The following is a 23,520-nucleotide window of genomic DNA, read 5'->3' on the forward strand; positions in this document are numbered from 1 at the left end:
AGCTCCCCTGTGGAGCCTGAAGGGGTTGTAAAGGATAGAAATCCTTTTGTCAAGACTTTGTGGAACTCTGCAGGACTGGGTAGGAGTTCGCATGTGCCTCACTGACCCAAAGTAGTTGGGAGATCAAATAACATACATAAGTGAATTTTCTAAGCACCTGCAATGTGCTTAAGTGCCTTATTTTCAATATTTTAGAGTTTTGTTTGTTTATTTTTTTAGGGAGAGAGAGAGCACATGTGAGGCAGGGGAGGGGCAGATGGAGAAGGAGAGAATCTTAAGCAAGCTCTACGCCCAGTGTGGAGCCCAATGCCGAGCCCAATGCAAGCTCAAGCTCACAACTCTGAGAACATAACCTGAGGTGAAACCAAGAGTCGGACGCTCAACCAACTGGGCCACCCAGTTGCCCATTATTTTCAGTATTTTATACAAAAAACATTTGGGTGCAATAGTCCACACTGACAATCGAATAATCACCAGAAAATGGCAACCCAGAATCTGCTGTTGAGTCTAATTGGATAAAAGAGCTCTGAAGGAGAATGGAGACATGACTTTCCAAGGAAAGGTTTGCTGTTGTCCTCTGAGGGCCGACTGTCACTGTTTTCAGAAAGGTTTCCTGGTGTGGTTTCCTCAGCCTGGGATTTTGAGAAACAAAGACACAGATGCCAATCTTGGCTCCAACAAGTATAGGTTGAGTGACCTTGGGGAAATGACACAGCCTCTTTAAGGCTCAGTTTCTTCTGTGAAATGAGGATAATAGCGCCCACCTTATAGAGAGATATAATATATACAACAAATACTATATAATAATATGCATTATATATAAAATACATGCATAGATGGATAGACGGGTGCAGAGACATACAGATAACAGGCAGAACCTGGGAAAGTGCTGTCACATGCTCTGTAATCCCTTTCTAGTCCTTCAGCTGAAGCACTCAGGTGGGATGCCATTTACCACCGAGAAGAACAACGGGTGGGGGACAGAGGAACAGACAAACCCCAAGGGACTCAGTCCCATGACCTCAACATGGAAATTAAGCAATATATTTTTAAACGTTGTGCAAAGTCTCCGGATCATCCAAAATCCTGCCCATCCATCCTGACCTAAACTTCTAAGCTTGCTCAAGAAAGGAGGAAGAGCCGTGACCGAGTTATGGTCCTAACGTTGTACACTGTGTCATGAATATGAGGACAGGCTGTCCCAGAGACCACCTTGTCACTTTGCTCTTTGTAGCCCAGTATTTCCAAGCATTTAGCCTGGGAGCCCTCCATTCCAGGAAGAGCTCGGGATCTCCTGAGAACATTTATTCAAAGGCATATTTGTGAAGAAAGAATACTTTTATGCAATTTAGACCAGGGTGTCACAGAAATGACCAAAACAACAAACCTCTACATATATTATTGCAAACTAAGTAAGCCACATAAGGCCAACCCAGGCCCAAAGAATCCCTGAAAAACATTCACAAAGCCAACCAAATCTGGGTGTCTCTCCTTTGGAAATGAGTCTGTCTGATATGCAACAACTCTGGGAAGCCCCCTTTCCTCTTTTTGTTTTGGCTCTCAGTGGGTATTTACGAATGTCTGGGACCTGTGCTAAGGGATCTGAGTTTTATTCATCTTACTCTGGATAACATGACAGACTTTAATAAAATAAAGCAAAGCTTTTTAAGCTGATAAACCTCTTGTACTTAGCTGCAAGGCCCACTTAGTGAACAAAACAGGTTTCAGCATATTATTCGGATTTATAAAATAGAATGACCAACGAGACCCAAATCATTACCAAGAAGTAATCCAATTATTTCAGCAACCATATGTTTGATTATGCATGCTCCAGAACTTTCTCCCCCCTAACTTGGAAGAGATCAGGCTGGAGAAACTAGGAATAGTTCACATATTAAAACCATGTGCAGGCTGACTTCAGCAAAGCACGACTGATAAAAATACAGTGGATTAAGGTCCCATGTCACCCCCGGAGATTTGGGTCATGTCTTGAAAGCTGAGAATGAGTAAGCAGATCAGGGAAAGATCGAGAGGAGAAAGGAAACCCATTTCTTGGAAAGTTTATACACAACTAGAGCTGAAGATTGGGAGCCGGGAAGGGGAGGGGCAGGAAGGAGACTCAGTACTTCCCCAAGGGTGAGAAGTGAGTAGCATCCTCCATTTGGAGTAGAACAGTTTTAAAGGGGTGGGCTGGACAATGTAGTGTCCTCAGCTGTTGTGTCTATGGTCCCACTTCCAAGTGCCTAACTTTTTGATCGCTGCATTAGCCAGATGGACAGCACCTTGAGGATGTCTGGCTCTGCGTCTCCTCCTGCGGGTCAAACCCAGCCAGAGGAAGCCCAGCCTAAGCTCCTTACACTCTGTTCTCTCTAACAGTGGAAGGGAGGGCAGGCGGGGAGGAGGAGCAGGGGAGCTTCAAACAGCCTTTTGGAAAAACCCAGCAAAACTTCCAGCAGCTAAAATTAGTTCTCACGAGTAATGGATTTCATCCCGAAGCACCGAGGGGTGTAGACGTCCCGTCTGGAGGTGATTAACACCAGCGCTAACTGATGATTCTGAACCCTGGGCGGATTTCCAATTCGGCTGTTTGCATTGAGACTTTTTTCCTTGGTTGCGGGGCTCTGGCTTCCTCCCTCCCAGCTTGCTTCCTTCCTCCTCCCTTTCCTGCCCTCTCTCTCCCTCAGGATCTCATCAGATCCGGATCCGTAAGCGGTTGTGTACGGACGGACAGCCGCATTTGGGAAACGTCTGGGTACTGCCACAGCACGGGCTTTGGCCTTTGGTCGCGCTGTGCACTTGGCCCCTGGCCTCTGCTGACTCTCTTACAGAGCTGAGGGTGCCTAGACAGAGAGCCCTCAGAGCACGGCAAGGGGACAGGAGGGCCGGAAGGCAGTCTCAGCAGGGTCGGGACAGCGCACGCCACACTGTTCTGCACAGTCACCTGCTTCCGGTCTGTCCTTCCTTGGTCCTCTCACCCCCTCCGCGAGCATTTCCTGACTTGTTCCTAGAATTCAGGGCCTCTCCCCTTCCCGCCTCCATCATCTGCACCTCCTGGTCATCCACCCATCACGGAGTAAGGGGTCCAAACTCCTGACTTGCCGCGGCACCTGCTTCTTCACACCATCTACACGCCGCCTCCCTCCCGACCCCGGGCTGCCGCGCTACGTACCAGATGGTAAATACGGTAAAACATCATCAGGGCCTCTTCTGACGCTTTTGTCTGCCCACTATGGTAACAGGTGAATTAACAATCCTGATAATTCAAAGATATTTCTTCCCCATCACCAAGTGTTAGACATCAGAAGGTCAAAGCTTGATCAAATCTTTCAAGTACTTTTTGAAAAATTATGTTTCAGATCGAGTGGTACATCTCATCTCAAACACAGGAAGCACATCGTATCTTCAGATAATTGGTCTTGAAGGATAAACCATCAATCTCCCTGCACGATGGCCAGTATTTGAAGATAGCTTGTCCAGAGCCGAATCCCCATCACCTCTGTTGGGGAGACTTCCTCAAGTCCAGGGCAGGGTTCACAGCTCTGCCCTGGGAGCTCTCGCCTCTTGTTTCTGTGACAGCCAACAAGACTGGATTTTAACTGATTTGTTTACTGTCTGTTGCCTCCAGCAGACAGTAAGCACCTCCAAGGCCGGGTTGGTAATGAATCCATCTCTGCACCCCCATCATAGCACCTGACACATATTAGGCTCAATAAACGTTAGTTAAGTGAGTGAATGTCAATCCCCTGCCTTCCACTCTCCAGGCTAAATCTCCTGAAACATTTAGCTCCTGCTAAAATGATGGGTTTTCAGGAGACGATGCTGACATGAACAAAAGAGAGCAGAGGAAGTGACATGTTTTTCCATCTGGCCTGAAGCCACGCCATTGAGTGTAAAGGTGATATAGGTGAGACATTCCCTTCCTGCTTCTCCCTCCAGGTGTCCTCTCTATCCCAGGGCCTTTGCGACACAAAGACATTGGTGGATTCACTGGCAGGAAGTTACCCCCACCACTTAAAGTGCAGAAGTGCTTTACCTCGATTGTCCTGGTTGTAAAATTCCCTCCATCACCACTGGCGCACACCCCTCCACCCACCTTCCGAAACCAGACAGTATTTGTTTGACTATGTCCTAAGGGGTTAGAGGTGAATCAACTGTCAACAGGTGACCAATAAACTCTTTCTCTAGAAGCAGCAGGGAGAGGGCCCCAGGCCCACAGACAAAGCAGAAATGTGGTCAAGTGGTACCTGTGTCTGAGATTAAAGCTAACCAAAAGGCATTTTGCTACACACAGGATCCACTCAGCAGAGACGTTGGGAGGGGAGACTAGGCATCTTTCTGGAAATCCTTGGAAAGCGCCACACAGAAATGCAGTTGGTGGAATAAAGTCAGTAAGCCTGAGAATGACAGCTACCAAAGCCCGCTGCTGTACAAGTGATGGCGCCTGAGGGATGGAAGAGCGAACAGGATAGGGCTGCAGGGCGGGAGGCAGGAGATGGAGGCGTGCGCCCTGGCCGGCATGGGGCCACTCTGACCGGCCGCCAGGAACAGCCATGCCGTAGCGGGGCAGAAAGACTCGCCGGTAGACAAAGCCGTGGAGACGACTATAGGCTTTGCGAAAACACATCAGGCCATCCAGCTCTAGGGTTCTGATTCCTTGTTTGTAAAGGAAACTTCTGCTTTTAATTTGCTTTCTCGTGGAGCATTTCCTCTTGGGGGGAGAACATGCTAGTTTGATGACATGCCTATCCAATTACCCCACGGGGCCCAGATCTCATGATTTAGTAAACTGATGCTCCAGGTTTTTTTTTTTTTTTTAATCTCTTTTGAGTCTAGTGTGAATCAATCCGCTGGGATCGTCTGAGCAGGATGAATAAACAGATTAATTTAGTTTCTGAACTTCGAAAGCCGAAGTCCAGACCATGGACCCACGGCAGCCTAAACAAGGCAATGTGTCCATCCCACAAAGCTTATGAATCTAACGAGATGATTGCTGCCTGCTGGCAATGCCAGTTAATGATTCCTATTAGTGTTCACACTCCTCCTCCTGATGGTAGTAACCACCATCATGATGCCCCATGCCTGGGTCTTTCCCTGGGGATAATTATACTGCATTCTCTCCTACTGGAGTTTGGGTTCATGCTCTTTTCCTGGGACATGTGTATCCATAAGGAAGCCGCTGTCAATGGTTTAAAATCATGATGACTACCTTGGCAAGGAGCGTCCTTTGTCTCAGAAAAGGGACCTTCCCTGCAGATGAGGCCTTCTTAGCGCCACTCTCACAAAGCCAATTACATCGCGTACATTGGCCAATCGATATTTACGTGACCTAGTTTCAAAGATGGAACAATGTCAGAGGCCAGTCAAAAAGCAAGGGGATTATTTTAAGTACTTGGCCTGGAGGTTCTGGGAGGCAGGGAGGTCAGAGGTCACAGCATGGGTAGGGGCCCTGCCACCCACGGCAGACCCACCCTAACCATCCAGCCTGCCCTAAGGCTTAATGCCTAAACTTCTTAAGACCTCAGCCCAGTTCTGACGCTGGCAAACATCCCCTCTGTTTCTCCATACCATGCTGTATCCCCGAGCATAATTTAGGCAAGCCGTCATTAACTCATCTCCTTGAAGTTTCGAGAAGAAAGGCTGCGTGTGTGATCACAAAATTCAGTCTGGTCAGTGAAATGCTGATTCTATTATGTCCTCGGAACTTGTGCTTTCTTGGCTGAGCCACGCCTCCAGCCTGGACACCGACATCCCCGTCAGGGGCTCCAGAACACTCTGTCCTTCTTAGTAGCTTAAGTAATGCAGGCAAAGATGTTTTTGTTGTTGCTGCTGCTGTTGTTGTTGTTGTTTTTGTAAGTCCTGATACCCAAAGAGATTCCTGACAGGATAAGGACCCATTCGATGTATTTTTAAAAATGAGTATCCTTGATAGAAAAAAAAAAAAAAATCCTCCTTTCAGATGATGGATAACATAGACTTGAGTGCAGAGATCAAAAGAGAAGCAATTCAGCAAGTACCTGCATTGACAAAATGTAGAATGTTTTGCCTGGCGTGCAGAGAGGAGAGGAGGACCTTTGGTACATGGCCTGTCACAGCTGCTTTTGCTGTGATGGGATATCTCAGTGTGACAGGTTGACCAAATGAAAAAAATGCTGCACGCCAAAAAACCTTAGAGGCTAACCCATTTTCCATCGCAGGTGATGCGAAGAAGGGGAGTTGAGGGCGGACCCCCACGGTGGAGCTGGCTTCCCCTGTGTGCTGCCTGTGGGTCATGGGCCCCTCAGCAGCCAGGCTCCCTGGTCTCCCCGTGAGGGATGGGAGTGGGGCGCCTGGGCGCAGTGCGTCAGGGGGAAGTAGCAAGAGTCTGTGAGATCCATGAGTTCTAGCTTCTAACCCTAGTTCAACCTGGAGCCAGCCTCGTGCCGGGAACACCAACCGAGGCCCCAGGCTTCTCACAGAGGATTTTCATCAGCCCTGAAACGTGCCTCAGGCAACCTCATTCCTAAGCCTGCATTCTCTGAAATGTCAGTCTTACCCAGCCTTTTCGACATACCTGGAATGGTGCCCCCTCCTTCCTGAATACCCCTGTCCTCCATGGTGGCTTCATCCCAGGAATTCCTCCAGCTACACACAAGCCTCCCCGCATGTCCCTTCATCTCCTCGTGAGTCTTCTTGTCCCACTATTCACATTATTAATATTCTCATGAGAGGCAACTGGGTGGCTCAGTCAGTGAAGCATCTGCCTTCGGCTCAGGTCATGATCCCAGAATCCTGGGATCGAGTCCTGCACCAGGCTCCCTGCTCGGCGGGGAGCCTGCTTCTCCCTCTCCTCCCCACTTGTGCTCACTCTTGCTATCTCTGTTGCTATCTCTCTGTCTCTGAAATAAATAAAATCTTTAAAAAATTATATCTAGAATTTGGCCTATCACTCACAAGGATCTGAACATCTTGGAAGGAACGGCTGAGATGTCCAAAGTCCATTCATTCTCCGCTTGAGACTCTCAGGGCTCTGGAAGCCATCCAAGGAAACAGAAGCCCTGCCTGCCATTTTGGAGTCTGATCCAGTCGTTTAATCAACCTGAGACTAATACCTGGAGCAAAGCTAGTGGTGACCAGGAAACCACCACATTTAAGCTTACCAAGTTTATACCTAAAATAGAAATAAAGAAATACAGTACTGCTTTACTTAATATTGTATTTTAGTCCCGCCAAGTATTGTCTCGTTTACTGTCATTAGAAGGATTTGGATGGGGGCGCCTGGGTGGCTCAGTCGTTAAGCGTCTGCCTTTGGCTCAGGGCGTGATCCCGGCGTTCTGGGATCGAGCCCCACATCAGGCTCCTCCGCAATGACCCTGCTTCTTCCTCTCCCACTCCCCCTGCTTGTGTTCCCTCTCTCGCTGGCTGTCTCTATCTCTGTCAAATAAATAAATAAAATCTTAAAAAAAAAAAAAAAAAGAAGGATTTGGATGTACTATGTTCAAACTATACCCAGTATATATATGTGTGTGTGTATGTATATGTGTATATGTATACACATATATACCCGGATCTCTCCTCCAGATTTCTTTTTTTTCTTTTCTTTTTTTTTTTTTTAAGATTTTATTTATTTAACACAGAGAGACAGCCAGCAAGAGAGGGAACACAAGCAGGGGGAGTGGAAGAGGAAGAAGCAGGCTCCTAGCGGAGGAGCCTGATGTGGGGCTCGATCCCAGAACGCCGGGATCACGCCCTGAGCCAAAGGCAGACGCTTAACGACTGTGCCACCCAGGCGCCCCTCTCCTCCAGATTTCTGACCTCTCCATCTGCATACACTGTTCCATGGATATCTCAAAGAGGACTTAAGTTTAACACGCCCAAGATGAAATTCTTGATCTCACTGATCCCCCTCAACTTGCTCCTCCACTACCCTCTAATTCTTTTTTCTTAGCCATTTACATGATTGCTTAAGCCAAAGACTTGGGTTTACACTTGAAACTTCCATCTCCTTTATCTCTCTCGTCCAAAATACACCTACCAGTGGACCCCCATCATTGCCTCCCTGATAGAAGCAACCCTCACTGCTCACCTGACAGAGCCTCCCAATGGTCTCCACCCTTCACTGCTGTCCTGTCCAACCCCTATTCACAGCGTAGCCTGAATAATCGTCGAGTGAAAATCAGGTCAGTTCACACATCTGGCCCAAATCCTTCTTTGGCTTCCCATTAAACCTGTGTTAAACCTAAACTTTCTGCCAAGTCTCTCCTTCCCCAGGCTCTTCCTACCTCTTGGAATATAACTTTCTGATATCCTGTTGTGACTCCATACTGTAACCACGTGGGCCTTTCTGATTTTGCCCTACCTGTGGGCCATGGCAGACACGTTCTTTACCTCCTGCAAATCCGTTTCCTGCTTTCTTCTTCCCCAGCACAGCTGTGATCTGTCCCTCATCCACATGGTCACCTGCTTCACTGGGCCACCTGTGATAATCCCATTTTTTCTTCTAGGGACCGCTTTAGAAATGAGCATGGGAGGCATTTCTGGCCAAGGAGATGTGAGGGAACGTTGGCTGAGGGGCTTCTGGGGAAGACATTCTAGCTCTTACAGGCACAGGGAGCTAAACATCACCTCTTCTTCCACCAGCTGCGCTGTGTCTGTCCCTGAGGGCTGCATCATGTTTGGTTGGGGAGGGCACAAGGAAAACCCAATGCACTGAGGATGGCGGGGAGCAAGGATGGATACAATCTGGGACTGAGGTTCTGACTTAGGCATTGGTGGGGCTTTCCTACCTATGCACTTGTTATTATGTAGGTATGACTTTTTTAAATGCTTACGCCAGATGGGCCTTGTTTGTCTGTTACTTGTAGCTGAAAGCATTCTCCCCGCTCACGCTATTCACTCTGCCGGGAGTACTTCCCTCTCACGCTTTATCTGCCTAACCTACTCATCATTTAGGTTTTGTTTTAGGTCCTCTGCTTAGAGAAGACTTCCCCAACCACCCACTGGAAATAGGTAACCTCTGTTACACTTTGCCAGAGCCCCTCGTGCTCTTCCTTTAAAGTACTTTGCACATTTTAAAATTCCATGATCATTTATGAGGTTTCTTTGAATGCCTGTCTCTTCCACAAGACTGTGAGACAGCTTCACAAACACAGGGGCTGTGTATGTGTTGTTGAGTGTGCATTCCCAGCATCTAGCATAGTGACAGATGCATGGTACATATTCAGTAAACATTTGCAGAAAGAAATAAACAAACATAAGCTGGATATAACATGGAAAGAAACATCCTCTCTTCTCTCAATGACGTGGCCACGTCTGCATGTGAGGGCACGTGTTAGCACAAAGAGCTGGACTGGAAGTCAGAGCTGGGCTTGGTTTCAAATGACGATTCTGATACCAAGTTATATTATTTAGTCTCCCTGAAGTTTGATCTTCTCTCAGTGGGTTTAATAATAACTATACCTATCATGTAGGATTGTAGGGAGGGTGAAGGGAGATAAAACCTTGTGACCATATTTATATTCTTGCACTGTTATACAGATGTTTGACTTCACCAGTATTATAAAGTAGGTGCTATGTCCATCCTGAAATGTCCATGTTTTAAGGGGATTCCACTGCAATAATTCTATTGCTCAGCACAACCAAACCATTTACTATAGACTGAATAGTGTCCCCCTCAAATTCATAGTTTTAAGCCCTAATCCCCAATGTAACAGTGTTTGGAAATGGGTTTTTGAGAGGTAATAAGTTCAGTTGAGGTCATGAGGATGGGGCCTCCATTATGGGATCAGTGCCTCTGTAAGAAGAAACACCAGAGAGCTTGCATGTTCTCCTTCTGCCTTTCAAAGACACAACAAGAAGGTGGTGGTCTATGAGGTAGGAAGAAGGTCCTCACCAGGAACCAAATCAGCAGGCACCTAGATCCTGAACTTCCCAGCCTTCCAAACTGTGAGGAACAAATCTGCTGATTGAGTCACCCAGCCTACCGTGGTTTTGTTCTAGCAGCCAGAGTTGTCTAAGACACCAGTGCTTATCCCAGTAAAGCTTTCTGCACCTCCTCACAGCTGTGCAGGTACCCTACCCCAGCGCCAAGACTTCAGGGAGACAATTACATATACAGTTGTATATACGAAGGGAATCGGTCGACATTAGTGTAGACCAGAGTGGTATTTCAAGATTCAGAACAGACATGAAGGAACAAGCAAGCAGAAGCTCAGATGAAGGGCTTCTCTAGATGACACCAGCTTTGGTCCTCTGCAGGAAGGAGAGCGGCCTATCATTCATTTTTTCAAATCTTCCATGTCAAGTTTGGCAAGGTAGGACCTCTGATAAGAATTTCAGTCGGGGTTTTAAGAAGCCAGAGTAAAGGACACATGGGCTGTGACTGCCTTCTGTGTACCTGGGAAGCTCGTTAATGAGGTATGCAGAAGTGTGTGTGTGTGTGTGTGTGTGTGTGTGTGTGTGAATTATTAGGGGAGAAGGTCCACGGCATTCACCAGATTCTCAAACAGTCTGTAACTTCCCCTCCCCACAAAAAAGGATGAAACTACCGTAGAACACAATTAACATGCTTCGAAAGTGAGAGCACTATGTGAGTATAGTATGCGAGTTTTATAGCTCAGACGAATCTGGCCTTTACCTATTTCCATAAGTGGGGGCTGTGGGGGCCGAGGACATTATAATGGATAAATCCTGTGATAATGGCAGGAATCTACAGGAGCTGTCAACTAAATCCACGCTAAACTACAAAAGCTGACCAGTTGAATGTATGCTGTAGAAAGACCGCTTGCCTTCCAGATAATGAGACAAAGCCAACACAGGGGGGATATTTCCAGCAGTCCCTGAGGATGCCACATACTGTCAGACCTTTCTCTGATCACAATCCCCCATGGTCTTTCATTGTCTGTAGCAGGCTCTATCTGCTAGAAAGCCTTCTCTTCCTCGGGGAGAAATGCATTTCCTATCAATTACAGACACCAGTTGGCCCAAACCTACCCTAGGAATATGCTCCATAGTAAGCATTTGAAAGTATCACCACAAAAAGAAATTGTAATTAAAAAATTACTCTACAGTGGACTTAAGCAAAATACAAAATAACAATAAAACCCCAAATTGATCACCCTGAAATAATTGCAACAACCCTATGATGGCCTTTCCTGGGTTGTGGAGATGAGGCACCAGAGAAGAAATGGGGAATCTAAAGGCTCAATTTTGGTTTTCATCACATTGCTTCTCATTTTGATTCTTTTGGAGATGTCCTAATTCTTTCATAGTGGTTTGTATCCCCAGGAAAGTCAAGGTGGCACATGAGAAGATGCTCAACATTGTTAGCCATAAGAGAAATGCATTGCAGCATTATTTATAATAGCCAAGATACGGAAGCAACCCAAGTGTCCATTGACACACACACACACACACACACACACACACACACACACACAGGAATATTACTCAGCCATAAAAAAGGATGAGATCTTGTCATTTGCAACAACATGGATTGAGCCAGAGAGTATTATGCTAAGTGAATTAAGTCAGACCAAGAAAGACAAATTTATGATTTCACTTATATGTGGCATCTAAAAAGTGAAACAAATAAATACATAAACAAATAAAAAGCAGAATCAGACCTATAAATACAGAGAACAAACTGATGGTTGCCAGATGGAAGGGGGTGAGCGATGGGCCAAATGGGCGAAGGGGAGTGGGAGGTCCAGACTTCTAATGATGGAATGAATAAGTCATGGGGATGAAAGGAGTAGCACAGGGAATATGGTCAGTGGTACTGTAATAGCCCTGGAAGGTGAGAGACGGCAGCTACGCCTGTGGTGAGCACAGCGTAACCTATAGAGTCGTCAAATCTCTATGTTGTACCCCTGAAACTAATGTTAATACTGTGTGTCAAGTCTACTCAAACAAACACATTACAAATAAATTTTTAAAACGAGGAAGCAAATCACATCCACGACGAAAGCACTTCATGTCGATCAGGGTGTCTATTCTAAAGCATGGGAAATCAGCGTTGGGAAGGGTGTGGAGAAACTGGAACCCTTGTGCATTGCTGTTGTGAATGTAAAGTGAGGGTGCTGCTTTGCAAAACAGTGTGGAGATTCCTCAAAAAGTTCAATGGAAGTACTATATGATCCAGCAACCCCACTTCCAGTATGCACCCAAAAGCAGACATTTGTCCACCTGTGCTCATGACACCATTATACACAATAGCCACGAGGTGGAAACCACCCAGTGTCCACTGCTGGCTGAATGGAAAAACACAATGTATTATATGCACATAATGGACAGTTACTCAGCTTTAAAAAGAAGGAAATTCTGGCGCCTGCTAGAACACGGATAAATCTCGAGGATATTATGATAAACGAAAAAGCCAGTCATGAAAGGACAAGTACTGTATGATCCCACTGACACGAGGACCCTAGAGCAGTCGAGGTCACGGAGACAGAAAGTAGGAGGGTGGCTGCCAGGGACTTCAGGGAGTTAGTGCTCAACGGGGACAGTTTCCCTTTGGGAAGATGAGAAAGTTCCGGAGATGGACGGTGGTGATGGTTGCACAGCACTGTGAGTGTGCCTGATGCCACTGAACTGGGTGTTTAAAAATGGCTAAAATGGTAAATTTTGTGTTATCTGTATTTCGCCACAATAAAAAAGAAAAAAAAAAAAAGGAAGGAAGGAAGGAAGGAAGGAAGGAAGGAAGGAAGGAGCCAAGGTGGTGAGCAATACTTACAAAATATAGGCAATCACCCCAATGGACCAGCAGTCAACAGCTTTGCTGTATGGTTTCTGGGCCAGGACCTCAGGAGCTGTGAAGTGAGAAAGGAGAGACACAAGCCTGACAATTTAAATGCCTAAGACAGAAAACATTTTTTAGATTTTTCTTCTCTTTTTCTGTCTGCAACAAAAAAGTTCAACCAATCAATCAGTCAGAACAGGTGCTAGGTACTACAGTTCAGACGAGACTGAGTCAGAGAAAGGTACACTCCACAAGGAGCCTGGGGTATGACTTCACCTAAAACTAATTCAGGGAAGCATTTCTGGCCCTGGGGTAGGGCCTTCCTGGGTGTTGTGGGGGCGTGAACGTGAAGCTTCCTCCTCATACCTTCATGGAGCTCACAATCCAGAAGAGTTGAGACCTGAAATCTGGTCCCTGGGAAGCCTGCCTTAGGCCTGCTCTCAGCTCACTCTGCGAAGTTTTGGGCAGCTGATCTGTCAATACTAATATTTCATTTGCTCATCCATGAAACAGCAAAAATGCTCCTTAATCCCAATTCCTCATTTCCACCCCAAGAGTCCACCTTCCCAGGGGTCTTGGCTTATTTTGTCCTATTCTCACGCTTTCTGTTCCTGGCCTTGTGGTTCGAGCCCTGTGCTGGACACCCACACCCAGTGTCTCCCGACCGGCAGTGGCTGCCGTACATATCTGTGCAAAGAGCAAATAAATACAAGAAAAAACAGTGCATCTTCACAAGCAAAATCTCCTTTTCACCCAAATATACTTGATGGATGTGTCTTCAGCATAGACTTTCCAGAAAAGAGACTGGACAAAGCAAAACTAGCTGTCTGCTGGATTGTGTGTTCTACGTGTTTGGGATGCATTAACTCACTTACCCCAACTGGCCTGGGGTGGGGGGAGGGGAAGAGCTTAATTATCATTATCATGATGACTCCCAAGTCGCAGGTGAGGACCAAGAGGGACTGACAGGTCCAGGAACCTGCCTAAAGTGATCCAGTGAGAAAGCGGTCTCCATACCAACTTTGTCTCCAAGGGACTAACCTGAATGAAGCCTCTGCTGTGACCTGGGTCATTCATACATGTTTTCTACTATAACCCTTTCAGCAACCCTCGTGATGTTCATTCTCTGCACCTGATCTAAGGGAAATGAGCCTCGAGAAGTTCTCTTTCTGATGCCACCCAGGAGATATGGACCAGCTGGGATTTGAACCGGGTCAATCTCACCCTTGTCCTAGTTACATCCATCGGAATATATTTATTGTTAAGGCAAGTGCTTCTTTAGTCTGTAAGAAAAGTCCCATTGCAGAAAAACTAACAGGGAAATCCCCTCTTATATTCGTTATGATAAATTTTCTAAGCAGGACTAAGGATGTATACAAACTTTTGCTGAATGTTTCCGGTTATGATAAGAAATCCAACCCACAGATAACCCCCAAATCTACACTTTCAGCCCCCATTCCTCCATACTTCCAATTAGACTTTATTTTTTTCTTTTTTATCAAGAGCAAAATAAATACGTCTATATGTCCTTTCTTTGCTTCGTTCACCCTCAGCACAAGAGTGAAAGGAGAGACGGAACCATAAAGCTAGGGAACTCACAAATTGGAGAAGTGGCCCTTGGTTAATTGAGAGCTGGTAGCATCAATACTTCCTCTTCCTATAACTGCTGAGAGCAAATTTTCCAGACACTTCTATTATGGCGACTGACAAAAGGGAGCCATTTACCACAGTAAATGTCCTGCTGATTTGGGAGGTATGCTCTCTCCAAGCTGATGTTTGGGTCTGAGCGGCCACAAGGGCACAGATGTTGGGAGGTGATGGCATCTGCAAGGAGCTTAATTCTGAGCCTCCAGAGCCATCCATGTAGCCTGATGGAAAGTTCAAAGGAGGCACAGAAGGCTCACTGGCGACGTCTGACCCAGTGTCACTTCCCCGCAGGACAGATGGCAGATATCCTGAGCACAGAGCCACTCCAGGGCACTGAATGCCAAACAGTGGTGTGGGGGCAGCCAGAGTTCAGGGTGAGATTTGGGGTGTAAGCTCATGTCACCTACCAGGTGTGACATGGCGACAGATGTGGGGAAGGAGCCCTGAGAAGGAAGAGGTTGGCACCTCCAACAGCTGATTCCACAGTTTATAAGCAAAGATTGAGCCGACCCCCTGAGCCAGGATGTGTAGAGGGGTAAGAGTCACGCCCCCTGCAAAGCAGGTTTCAGTCCGAGGAGGAGCTGATCTTGTGTTCTTTGGAGCTCCCCAGACTCAGCTCTCCAGCTCTTCGGGCATGGGAAAGGCTCCTTTAAAGAACATCCTCTTCCTCCTTCTCCCCCTCCTTCCCTGCCTTTTAGAAAGAGGGAAATTCTGGCCACCATCCCTTATTCAGAAAACAAAAGAATAAAGAACATGGTGTCCCTCCAGAAGTCCATATACCCAGGGGCACGTGCACACTCAGCATTTCACCTTCGGGCTGGCGGAGCATCCTGCGTTTTGGAGAACTGTGCAAGGCCCTGCATGCACTTGAAAAGCAAGTGGCTGATGTTTATGCGACATGGAACTGGGATGTTGCTTGAGATGTTTAGACTCTTGAAGCCACAGATGACACATATAATTTTTAAAACATGAGATTTTGTTTAAATGGTAGAGTTTATAACATCAAGTATACTTTTTTTCTTTAAAAAAAAAAGGTATCTGGATCTATCTCAGATGCTTGTAGTCTTGCGACTGACAAAAGGGAGCCACTGACAGAAAGATGCCGGGATCAGTAGCATGGGTGTTGGGGGGGAAGTTCTAAATGATTAACAAGCAAACATCGAGGTAGCAATACTGGGGGTAAAAGTCTCCGTATTTGTGCCAAACATTTCTTCTTTCTGGTGTTGTGTCTTATCTAGGTTCTGTCCACAACAGCACAATAAACATTTTTTAACCAATGGTTGGCAGGTGAACCACTGGCCTTCTGGCGAGGTTCTTCACTGTAATTGAAACAAATGGAGAGAGTTGGACAAATGGAGAGAGTCCTTGGATGGGTAATGTCACAGTAAAAGAGAGAAAGCAGACTGATCTGGGAAAGGATATTCTCACCAACCTAAAATATTTTAAAAACTGTATAATGGCAGCACACACTAATGACCTTGATTCCAAGTCCACTTTTAATTGGATTCTTGAAACCAAATGGTCTCCAGGTGCCTGGGTGGCACAGTCGGTTAAGTGCCTGACTCTGGATTTCAGCTCAGATCATGATCTCAGGGTCGTGAGATCGAGCCCTGAGTTGGGCTCAGTGCTCAGCATGGAATCTGCTTTAGATTTTCTCCCTCACCCACTACCCCTCTGCATGCCCCCACTTGCATTCTCTCTAAATAAATAAATAAATAAATAAATAAATAAATAAATAAATAAATAAAATCTTTAAAAAAACCCAAATGTTCTCTGGGTCACTGTTTGAACAAGCCTACTACATCCCTTTAGCTACTTTTCATCTCATAGTGATTCTTGGTAAACATCAATTTTCAGGCAATATTCAAAATCCTCCTGACAAGTTGCTATGACTATGAAATCATGTTGAACCCCTGGGATCCACTGGGATATTTTCTTTCCTGTTCTCCTCTGGGTCCTGCAGTTGGCTCCCCTTGTTCAGCCAACCTGTTGAATTCTTCTGGTTCTTGGCCCCCCTCCTACTCTCTCCCCGATCCTTTCAGCCCGTAGCCTGTGCTCTGCGAGAGTCCACTTCCGGCTCTGATCTTTTGAGAGACCAAGTGTCACTTTGAGAACCAGCCACGCTCCCTCATATTACGTTATCAATCTTATACCATATAATTCTTGGCAAGAATTTGGCTGTAGTTCTAAAAAGTCACAGCATCCAATTTACAAACTTTCAGACAACAAATGACCTTCCAGGCGGAGGAGGCCCAGAGCACGGTCGACGGGGGCCTTGCCAAGTGGGAAGTGTTCTCTGAGCCGTGCCCACCACAAATCCACCACCTCCCCAACACTGTCAGATGCCGAAGAACTTCTTCATCAAGGAGAAACATTTTTCTCTTCTGCCTGTACCCAGCGCAATTCATGCACTTCACGTGTAGTGGGAGGGTGACAGTGACTCTCGCCACCCCCACACCTCCTCATAGAGGGAGGCTTTGAACTGAAATAACTTAATTGGAATTATTGACACTTGACAAAGAGCTGTCATGAAAAGACACCGCAGCCTCTAATGCCACCCCCCAGGCAGAGCAGGAAAGGGCTTAGTCTCCTGGTACAGCCTAGATGGGAGGAAAGGACTCGAGGCAAGAGGGCACTTGCGTTCCTCCAGTGCATCTCAAGTCCCAGTCCCTGGAGGCTGTCAGGGGCTGTCAGGGGCAACAGACCCACCCGGAGGTGCCGAAAAGGACATGAGCAAGATTGGTAGTGGTTGAGTGGGTGCAGCTCTGCCTGGGTGACATGTGTTGAGTTCCCAGGTCCACTCACCAAAATCCCACAACACGCCAGCCTCCTAGACCTCCTACCGTACCTTCTGTATTTCTTCTGCGCTGCGTGACTCACACTGTCAAATACCAGGCTTCATGACCCCTGACCACAGGCGCATCGCTCGGGTCTGTATTTTTAGGACTTAGCACGTTCTATGTGGTTAACAAATGGCTATTCCTGGCATGAATTTGGGGGATAAAACAGTCAGAATTAGCCCTAATTCTCTGCATGTGGCCGATTGTCATGTGTGCCGTTCTCCTTGTAAAACCTTTTCTCAAAGGGATTTCAGAATTACTACTTTTAGGTCTAAAGAGCAGAAAAGATATTCTATTAAGTGATCTCTCAGAACTTCCTTCCTGCTCCGAGCTTGGGGTTAACAATTCTATGGTCTTAGCCGTCCCTGACAGAAACAGCATCCCATTGGCTGGTTTCATTTACTCCAGCAAACAGAAGTTCATCCCATAAAGGATGAAGCATTACTCAGCCATCAGAAAGGATGATTACTCAACATTAGCACCAACATGGACGGAACTGGAGGAGATTATGCTAAGTGAAATAAGTCAAGCAGAGAAAGACAATTATCATATGGTTTCACTTATTTGTGGAAAATAAGGAATAGCAGGGAGATCATTAGGAGAAGGAAGGGAAGAATGAAGGGGGGAAAACAGAGGGGGAGACGAACCATGAGAGACTACGGACTCTGGGAAACAAACTGAGGGTTTCAGAGGGGAGGGGGGTGGGGGATGGGCTAGCCCAGTGATGGGTATTAAGGATGGCACGTGTTGCATGGAGCACTGGGGGTTATACACAAACAATGAATCATGGAACACTACATCAAACGCTAATGATGTACTGTATGGTGACTAACATAACATAATAATATAAATAAATTAAATAAATAAAAATATACAGCATGTTCTCAATAAAATAGACTTCAATTCCATCAGTTAAAAACAACAACAACAACAACAACAAAAAACCCACAAAACTTTAGCAGAGCATCCCCGAGCTACTGGAGATCTCTTCGGACTGACAGATGTGGTCCTCCTTCCCGAAGCCTTTCTCCTCTTTAGTGAAACAGTTGGTTCAAGATGTAAAATAATCGAATTTACTGCTGTGAGACTCACTACCAACCTACTTTGGAAAATTCCACTGGGTGGGAAACGTCCTACAACCCAAGCTGTTTTATTTTGGTTGAGAGCAAGGGTTCCTGGTAAAGGGAAGGACTCCAGAGGTTTCAAAAAGGAAGAAAAAAAATTTCAGAAACCTTTCATCTTGTTTTTAAAACAATTAAATTGCCCATTTTCCTTACTGAAAGAGAAGAAAAAGGCCTAACCAAGTCTAACTGGAAGTGGGAAGAGCGGTTGTCTATTGGCATGGGGGTGGCACTCAATCCCCAGGCTCTAAAAAAACAGAAAAGGAATTTTCCCTTTTCCTGTGCTCTCAGGGATGTGCTGAAGAGCACTTTCTGCAGAGAGAGGAGATGGAGAAGATCTCACCCTGTTACCAAGTTCATGTGCAAGGCCGTTTGTCCTCTGTGAAAGTTGAGTACCACTGCTCTCAGTACCTCAAAGCTGACCACCTCCAGTGGGTGAAGGACAGGGACACATCAGGAGGTGATGGCTTGGGGTGGGAGGAGAAGCCCTCAATTCCAGAAAAGAGAATCCTATGGCCCAGAACCATGGGACCTAGGCAGTGTTTCTTGCGTTCTTCAACTGTGTAATAGCTTGGATTCTGTTTCAGGCACTGGCTTTATGGCGTGAACAAAACAGATGTGACCCCTGCCCCCCATGGCTCACCTGTTTTCCCAGGTGCTGAGTGTGGACACAAGCCACAGAAGTCACACCAGCCACAGCCCCCTTCTTAAGGAAGACGATCAGACCACACCAGACACGATTGTGGCCAGATGGGAGAGATGTTGATTTGTAACTCTGTATAAAACTCTGAAAATACTGTACTTACTCTAAATAAGACTTCAAAATATCAGAGGAGGGATAAATTACCTCTAATAGTCAAACGGTGGGGAAGAAAGGCTGTGGCTAGTGTGTCGTGAGAATATGCCCTTGTGTTGTGCTCTAAGATAAAGTAATCGGTTTAGTGCTGAGGAGTAGGAAAGGTACAGAGGCTCGTTTTATCATTAAATGGGACGGAAAGATGTAAAATGGTTGCCTAGAGGTAGGTTTTAACTTAAAACTACTTTAGTTGTCTGGATGAAGAAGTTTTAAATAGACACATTGGCTCTTCAGTGAAAGAAATCTGGGATCCCCCACTTACGACACCTGTTGACTCGAATGAGTCATTTGATCTCTTAAGCCTCCAGTTTGCTCATCTGTAAAATGGGTACTTTCACAGAGCCCAACCTTCAGGACTTTAATGAGGCTTCATGAGAATAATAAACATAATAAATTACAGATAGAGCTAATAGCTTATTATGTAAGGAGGAAGGGTTGAGAGAACCCCAGGAACAAAAATGGAATGAAGGTTTTATTATTTTTTAGAATTAAGGATGCACACACAGATCATTGATATCATTTGGTACTTTGCCTTGATTCTAGCTTTATGTAATGGAAATGATTCATTAATGGGAGATTTCTACCCTGTGCATTAGAACCTTCAGAAATCAGACCTGAACTGGGCCCCATGAGTGATGGAAGAGCACGTCTGAGGACTTGACTCTTTGAGTTGGAGTGAGTCTTCAAACCCCCTATACCAGCCTCCTATCCAGTTGGTCCCTCTGTTGAGTTACGGATCCTTCTGTTTACTTATTCACCAACATACTTCTACAGTGCCCTCTCGGTCCAGGCATGCTGCTAGAGACTGCATCCCAGGAACTGCCTGTTCATCACTGCCGACAGAGCCACGGGCATGAGAACAGTCTGTCATGGCAGCAAGGGTGCGATGCCTTGCTCCAGCCGATTCTTCTTCTCATTGGCACCAATTATAAGTTCTTCTTACAGGGAGGTTAGAAAAATTTGTTCCAGAAGACTACTTATAAATAAGAGCATATCCTAATTTTTTCCCTAATTCTTTGGCATTTGCAAAACTCCTGCCATTTCCCTTACCTACAGAGTAGAGCTGACCGGACACTAAGATTAACAGCCCTCTACCTTTCCTTGAATGAGCATATCTTTGAATATGGGTCTGAATCATCCAGCCTGCCTGTGACGTCAGCAAGAAGAGGCTAGCAGACAGGCCACTTGCCATCCTGTGACCTAGTCCAAGGTCCATTTGTGCCTCTTACTGGCTGGCCTCACCTCCCTGAGGTGGCCAAGGAGAAAGACCCTTGACTTGAACTTCGTGTATGTCACAATGGGGAAGAATAGTCCCTAAGAGGTGAGAGTCAGTCTTGGTCAGAGGTAGTGGAGACCTCTTTAACTATCATGGCTTATGAAAGTGGATCATGGTACCTGGGGTCAGGGGGACTGGATCCAAGTTCCACTCTGCTAGCCACGTTAGGCAATGTGATCGCATATTACAGGGAGAAGCCTAACAGAGAAGTAGGGAGAGCAGGGAACTTCTCTAGCAGAGCACTTTAAAAATGATGAGATTGTGAGACAGGAATCCATCAAAATCCTAGAGGAGAACATAGAAAGAAACCTCTTCGACATTGGCCACAGCAATCTCTTTCATGACACATCTCCAAAGGCAAGGGAAACAAAAGCAAAAATGAACTTTTGGGACTTCATCAAGATAAAAAGCTTCTGCACAGCAAAGAAAACAGTCAACAAAACTAAGAGGCAACTCACGGAACGGGAGAAGATATTTGTAAATGACATTACAGCTAAAAGGCTGGTATCTAAGATCTATAAAGAACTTCTCAAACTCAACACCCAAAAAAACAAATAATCAAGTCAAAAAATGGGCAGAAGACATGAACAGACACATCTCCAAAGAAGACATACAAATGACTAACAGAGACATGAAAAAAATGTTCAACATCATTAGCCATCAGGGAAATTCAGATCAAAATCACATTGAGATACCACCTTACACCAATTAGAAAGGCAAAAATTAAAAGTGCAGGAAACAACAAATGTTGGAGAGGATGTGAAGAAAGGGGATCCCTCTTACACTGCTGGTGGGAATGCAAGTTGGTACAGCCACTTTGGAAAACAGTATGGAGGTTCCTCACAAAGTTAAAAATAGAGCTACCCTGGGTATTTACCCCAAAGATACAGATGTAGTGAAAAGAAGGGCACACACACCCCAATGTTCATAGCAGCAATGTCCACAATAGCCAAACTGTGGAAGGAGCCGAGATGTCCTTCAACAGATGACTGGATTAAGAAGATGTGGTCCATATATACAATGGAATATTACTCAGCCATCAGAAAGGAAGAATACCCACCATTTGCATCGACATGGATAGAACTGGAGGGGATTATGCTAAGTGAAATAAGTCAAGAAGACAAAGACAATTATCATATGGTTTCACTCATAAGTGGAACATAAGGAATAGCATGGAGGACATCAGGAGAAGGAAGGGGAAAATGAAGTGGAGGAAATCAGAGGGGAAGATGAACCATGAGAGACTCTGGACTCCAGGAAACAAACTGAGAGTTTCAGAGGGGAGGGGGTGGGGGGGATGGGGTAGCCAGGTGATGGGTATTAAGGAGGGCATGTGTGGTAATGAGCAAATAAGGAATCATGGAACACTACATCAAAAACTAAAGAAGTACTGTATGGTGACTAACATAACATAATAATAATTAAAAAATGATGCAATTGTACACACAGAGTCACATTGTCATCTCTGCTACCTCAGATCTGGCAGTGAATCAGAGGACAGAATTACAGGCTGGGCCCGGGGCCAGCGTATCTCAGAGAATTTGTTAACTTTCTATGCCTCAGTTTCCTGTCTTGAAGGGCACCTCCTACTTTGTCCCAAAGTTATGCCTTCGTGGAAAAGAAGCTGTACTCAAGTGAAGAGTTGCATGGGACCCTTTGTGTTAGGCAATCAGTTAGGGATTTGTGTCCAGGGCTGGCCACTAGGATCCCCGTCTTCCTGTTTTTGAGGAATTTCCACAGGTGGTGAGAAGGAATAGCTCCCTTGTTGGTGGATGAGTAAACAGGGCCTTAAATCAAACCGTAATCCAGCCCCAAAGAGTCAGTGACAACACATGTCCGAGAAGTGGGGAGCAGGATTTCTTTCACACACTGTGAAAGAAACAGGACATTTTTATCCAGTGGCTGCCTGTCCAGGGATGATAAATAAAATTCTACCAATCAAGTTAAATAAAATTCAGGCATCCATTTCAGGGTGGAATCTGGCCTTGGGAAGAACTGATTGCAAGGAGCAGGACTGACAGTGTTGAGTCAGAACTCCTTCTGTTGGTAGAATGTCCAGCAGCGGGGGAGGGGGGGATTAAAAAAGAACAATCCTGGATAACGAGGGGCTTTACTGTGAGCGTCCTCACAAACAGGGTTTCTTCACCGAAGTTTAGAGGACTGCCAGCTGGAAGGCTGGCACATAAAAATACAGCTGAAATACGGACTCATTCTTTGCCTGTGGTTTGCCTTTCACCCGAAGTCAGGGCTGTTCAGAGGAGCCGAGTGTTCTTGGGACAGCTCTGTCCTTCTGCGGATACAAGTTCCTTCGTACTTTCTTGTCCTTCCCTTAGGTTTGTCACTGAGTAAAAATGCATCCCAAAACAGCAGCTCGCTTTGATTTTCCTAGGAGCTTCTTGAATGTTACCACAGGCATGAAAAGTCCCCTCGAAAGCACCGGCCAGGCTTGTAATTACCGTTCTGATCGGAGCTGGATTACCATTCAAATGCTACCAAAGCCAGAATGTGGCCGGTGGGTGGAGGGGCGAGGCTAAGGAATGGGAAGGGAGTGGAAAATAGGAGGGCAGCTGGTGTTTTAAAATGTGGGAGAGACCTGGAATTCAGTGGGAGGGAGGAGGGAAGTGTTCTGAGGCAATTCAGAGCAACGTGGCAAGAAATAAGGCTGTGATGTGCTCCCTTCAAGGTCATCCCAAGATCCAGCCTCCACCCTCCGGGGTTTGTGACGGCAGCAGGATGGCTACTTGGCTGCTTCTGAAATCTGACAAGGTCTGTGTTAAGATTAAGAGGACCTTTTGGGGCGCCTGGGTGGCACAGTGGTTAAGCGTCTGCCTTTGGCTCAGGGCATGATCCCGGCGTTATGGGATCGAGCCCCACATCAGGCTCCTCCACTATGAGCCTGCTTCTTCCTCTCCCACTCCCCGGGCTTGTGTTCCCTCTCTCGCTGGCTGTCTCTATCTGTCGAATAAATAAATAAAATCTTAAAAAAAAAAAAAAAAGATTATGAGGACCTTTATAGGCATCCCGATGTTTTAGTTTTTAATCATTAAAAGAAAAAAAAAAAGAGT

At 45.9% G+C, this 23,520-nt stretch overlaps 1 protein-coding gene across 3 annotated transcripts in view; it reads right to left on the bottom strand.

Annotated features, from left to right (window-relative positions):
* Positions 1–23,520, bottom strand: part of CAMK1D (calcium/calmodulin dependent protein kinase ID) — a 414,391-nt gene that overhangs the window by 25,431 nt on the left and 365,440 nt on the right. For all 3 annotated transcript variants that reach the window (XR_005838939.1, XR_005838938.1, XM_040645414.1), the window contains exon 6: positions 12,710–12,785. Coding sequence is in view for 1 of the 3 variants with exons in the window: in XM_040645414.1 (XP_040501348.1) it covers positions 12,710–12,785 (76 nt within the window). In the remaining 2 variants the exon portion in view is untranslated. The remainder of the gene's footprint in view (positions 1–12,709; positions 12,786–23,520) is intronic.

Source organism: Ursus maritimus, unplaced genomic scaffold (genome assembly GCF_017311325.1).
Source record: "Ursus maritimus isolate PB19 unplaced genomic scaffold, ASM1731132v1 scaffold_31, whole genome shotgun sequence".
Lineage (NCBI taxonomy): Eukaryota > Metazoa > Chordata > Mammalia > Carnivora > Ursidae > Ursus > Ursus maritimus.